Source organism: Egretta garzetta, unplaced genomic scaffold (assembly GCF_000687185.1).
Source record: "Egretta garzetta isolate BGI_Z169 unplaced genomic scaffold, ASM68718v1 scaffold270, whole genome shotgun sequence".
Classification (NCBI taxonomy): Eukaryota; Metazoa; Chordata; class Aves; order Pelecaniformes; family Ardeidae; genus Egretta; species Egretta garzetta.
The window spans coordinates 1061521-1065769 of record NW_009258274.1 but is presented as its reverse complement, the minus strand read 5'-3'; the positions used below and the strand labels follow the sequence as shown (position 1 = coordinate 1065769).

Here is a 4249-nt window from a genome sequence, read left to right as displayed (position 1 = left end):
GTAACCCGTATCCTGCCCCGGGAGCGATGACATCCCCCTCTCCCAGCTGACACCTCGCCTCTTGGCTGTGTCTTTTTTTCTCCATTCAGCAGGATTTACGCTCAGCAGAAGGGAAGCGGGTCTGCCTGCGCTTGTCCCAGCACCGCGTGAGTCACGCAGTGGTTAAACATGGCTTTGGTAGCTGGATGCTGGCAATTTCACTTCCCAGCGGGATGGAGGTGGGAGCCAGAGCTCCTGCTAGCCCCAAGCACATCCCTGTCTGAAGGAACAGGCTTCTTCCCTCAGCGCTCCCACCTCCTGAGCAGCAACCGTCCCCCAGCACTGGCCACAAAGGGGGGGGTCTCTGTGGCCACATCTGGGCTCCTAAAGCAAAGGGAGCCGGGCACCCTGCTCCAGCCCTGCGTGGCATTGGGGGGGCTGCTGGGGTGGCTGTGGGGGGCATTTCCAAATGAGCTGGATTGGAGTGTTTGCATCTCAGGGGATCCTTCCTTGTGGGGAGTGGTGCTGGGGCTGGAGCCCAGGCTGGGGACGCCCAGACCTGCTCCACTGGCTGCAGGCAGAGGAAATCAGTGCACGCACGATCATCCTCAATGCTCCCCCTTCCTTTCACACAGGTCTTTAGATGCTGCTCCTCTGCCCACCTGGACAAGAGAAATTCCTGCAAAATCCTCTTTGGCGACGTGTGTCCTCCAGGCAAATCCCTGTGGCTGGGTCTCCAAAAGCTGCCCGCTCCTGTGGCATCGTGCCTGGTCCTCCTGCCTGCAAGAGGAGTAAAGCTGGGCTTGCGCCCGGCACGTGGCCACCTTCCCTCTCGGACACTGCCGTGCTCCGAGGGACGCTGCCGGGGAGGACCCAGACCCTGGCCATGCGGAAGGGGTTTGAAAGGCGGTGGAGTGCCAGCGAGGGAAAGCAGCAAAGATGCTGAAGGCAACGCTCCGGCAGCCCTGCCTGCAAACCCAGCCCAGCTGCCCCACACCCGTTGAGGCTGCGCAAAACCTGTGTGTCTGCGGGATGGCCGAGAGGGATGCCGAAGGGAACACTGGCTGCCGACAGGAGACGGGGAGCAGAGGGGGGCAGAGGTGCCGACAGCTCCAGGATGCTCCTGCCTCCGAGCTGGTCGAGCAGGAGGGATGGTTGGGGCCACTGGGAGGGACAGGGCTCAACGGGGCTGCGCCGGACCCTGCACTGGATGGCAGCAACCTGGCCTCAGTGGCTGAGCCCGCAGCCCCCCCAAAATGCCCTGGCTCTGCCCCAGAGCTGCCCCCCGCAGCGGCCACCCCTGTAGCTGACCCCAGCCAGGAGTGGAAAGTGGTGAAGATCCAACGGGTCCTCATCAACCCCACCGGCGAGCTGAGGAAAGCAGGTAAGAGAAACCCCCTTTGGCACCACCTCGCACCCCAAAAAGCACTGCTGTGATCCCAGTGCCGGAGCTGCTGCTGCCCAGCACAGCAGTGGGAACGCCCGGCTCTTCCCAGGGCAGGACCTCCGCTGAGTTAGAGGTCCCTGGCTCCCAGCGAGCTGCTGGGACTTTTTTAGCTTGAGATGATCTCTCTGGCCTTAAAAATAAGGAGGAACCCGTGGCTTTTCTCAGGAGGAGGCTGGGAAGGCAGGGGGTGGGTTCCTGTGGCCCCAGAGCTCAACCGAACCCTGAGTGTGGCACGAGTGGGGTGGGCTTCCACCCTGGGGCCTCGGGGCTCGACGGGACCCTGCTGAAAGGGGGGGTGACCAGGACCAGCTCCTGGGGCACTGCCTGGGACAAGGGACACCACTCCCTGCTCGGTCGGGGCGGGGATGGCCAAGCATTCGTTACCTGGCTCAGGGCCATCCCTCTTTTAGTTGCTGTTTTCAAAATTAAGCGCTTTATTTCAGGCTGGTTGGTTCCTACAATGCTCTTTGCCGTCGCCTCGCTTCACAGCCCTGTTTTGCAGCCATTCCTCTTGGCCACTGTCCCTTTGGCCACGGTGACACAAATACAGGCGCATATCAAGGGTGACCACGGCCGCTCCCGCAGCCAGACCTCCCCACCCGGGGGAGATGCTCCCACAGGATTAGACCCATCCTCTTACAGGCATCGGAGCCATTTTTAAACCCCGCTTCCACCCTTTCTATTTTGCTCCTGCCCAGCTGCTATCTCAGCTGCCACGCGGCGCCGGGGCAGGTGTGTCACCGTCCCCGAGGGATGGACTTATCGGACGCTGCTGCTCTGCTCAGAGCCTGGTTTTCCCAAAGCAGCCCCCAGGATGGGGAGGGACGAGACCGGCTGGGGATGCTCAACATGAACCTGGTGTCCTGAATCTGTCCCCCGCCTTTCTGGGGTGTCAGATGTCCTCAAAACCAGCGGCTCCCTGGATGGTACAGGGGCTGGGAAGCTCAGCAAAACCCTTTGGCTTGCTGCTGCCCAGCAGCTCCGCTGGCCGCACGGGCGTCGTGTTTCAGGGCTCAGCACACAAACCAGGCAGACCCAAATACTCTTCCCATATCTCTCTCTGCTCTGGGCTGGCAGATCTGCGGCGGGGAAAGGTCAGGCCTGACTCTGTCCAGGCTCAGCATTTTCCTAACCCGCGCCACCATCCAGGGCTTTTGCTGCCAGCCTGGAATTTTAAAGTAACTCAACAGGTTTGTTGGAAAGAGTTTGTCTGTCCCGTTTCCTCCCCCTCCAAGTGAGATCACCACCAGCCGCTGCCTGCGGGACCCGTCAGACTTTCCAGAGCCTCCTGGCAGGATGTTGCTGAGGGTCCTGAGCACTGGCAGCAGTGCTGGGACCTTGCATAAAAACCCTGCAGGTTTGCGAAGGAGAGGTTTGGTTCAGAGCAGGGATGGTGGCAGAGGAGGAAGGGCAGGCAGGTCCCTGCGCAGGAGCCGCCTCTGCAGCAGGGTGTTTGCCGGAGCATCCCTGGGGGTGTTGGGGATTTGCTCCTCTTCTTCTTAGCTGGCTGGGGGTAAAATACACACACACACACGCAACTCCTGCAAGAGAAAGGGGTGCATCCATCTGCACCCAAAATCGTGGAGGGATGGTCCTGCGAGCTGGGAGCCAAGCAGGTGCCCCCTGAGCGGTGCAGAGCCACCCATGCAGGTCCCGGGTGCCCCTTTGGTCCCCGTCCAGCAGCCCAAGGCCAGGCTGGCTGCTCCCAAATATCCGGCACAGCGGCCCAAGCTGGTTGGTACCTCTCAGGGCAGGCTGGGGAGCACAGGAGCCCCAGGTAGAGACAGCGGCTGCCTGCGAGCTGGGAGCCAAGCAGGTGCCCCCTGAGCGGTGCAGAGCCACCCATGCAGGTCCCGGGTGCCCCTTTGGTCCCCGTCCAGCAGCCCAAGGCCAGGCTGGCTGCTCCCAAATATCCGGCACAGCGGCCCAAGCTGGTTGGCACCTCTCAGGGCAGGCTGGGGAGCACAGGAGCCCCAGGTAGAGACAGCGGCTGGGAGATGCAGGAGGCAGGACTGGTTTCTCTGTCTGGTGTGCAAATAAATGGAAGGTTTCGCTCCCTGGGGGCTGCCGAGCCAGCGCCAGTCTCCCTCAAAAACCAGAAATGCACAAAAAAGCAAAAAGGGCAGGAAGAAAGGAAATTAGAAAGGCAAAAAATAAGGCCAAGAGCTCATCCTGCGGTGTGGACAGGAGCGGGAAGAGGGTGAGGCTGGTCCCACCCGCAGCAGTGCCCGGGAGCTCTGCAGCCCCAGCGGGAGTGGGGTGCTGGAGGGGGGAGGCGATGCTGGCTCCCCAGGAATCCTCTCTCCCAGGGCTGCTGTCCCCCCCCGTCATGCGGAACTGACCACCTCGGGCAGAGGGCTTTCAGTGCTCTTCCCCATGGGTCCCCAGGGCGGTGACACCGGTGCTGGATTTTTGCCCAGCTCCAAGTGCCCCAACTCTTTAGGTGCGGAGGAAACCGGCAGCAAGGGGAGGCCCTGCTGCCCCACCAAGGAAGGTGCTGCGGGTCCCCAGCAGTGCTGGGAGGAGGGAGAGGGGGTGAGGGATGGGGTAGGGGGGATGCTCAGGGGGGATGCTCAGGATTGGGTAAGGGGATGCTCAGGTCTGGGTAGGGGAGATGCTCAGGGCTGGGTAGGGGAGATGCTCAGATCTGGGTAGGGGGATGCTCAGGGGTGGGTAGGGGGATGCTCAGGGCTGGGTAGGGGAGATGCTCAGGGCTGGGTAGGGGGATGCTCAGGGGTGGGTAAGGGAGAGGTGCGCGGCAGGGGTAAGGGGATGTGCGGGGCTGGGCAAGGGGGTGCCCCAGGATGGGGTCAGGGGGTGCCC

At 62.3% G+C, this 4249-nt stretch overlaps 1 protein-coding gene across 1 annotated transcript in view; it reads left to right on the top strand.

Annotated features, from left to right (window-relative positions):
- The first annotated feature begins 918 nt into the window (after window positions 1-918).
- SYNPO (synaptopodin) overlaps window positions 919-4249 on the top strand; it is a 13447-nt gene continuing 10116 nt past the window's right edge. Inside the window, exon 1 of the mRNA XM_035891044.1 lies at window positions 919-1363. Coding sequence (XP_035746937.1) covers window positions 919-1363 — 445 coding nt within the window. The remainder of the gene's footprint in view (window positions 1364-4249) is intronic.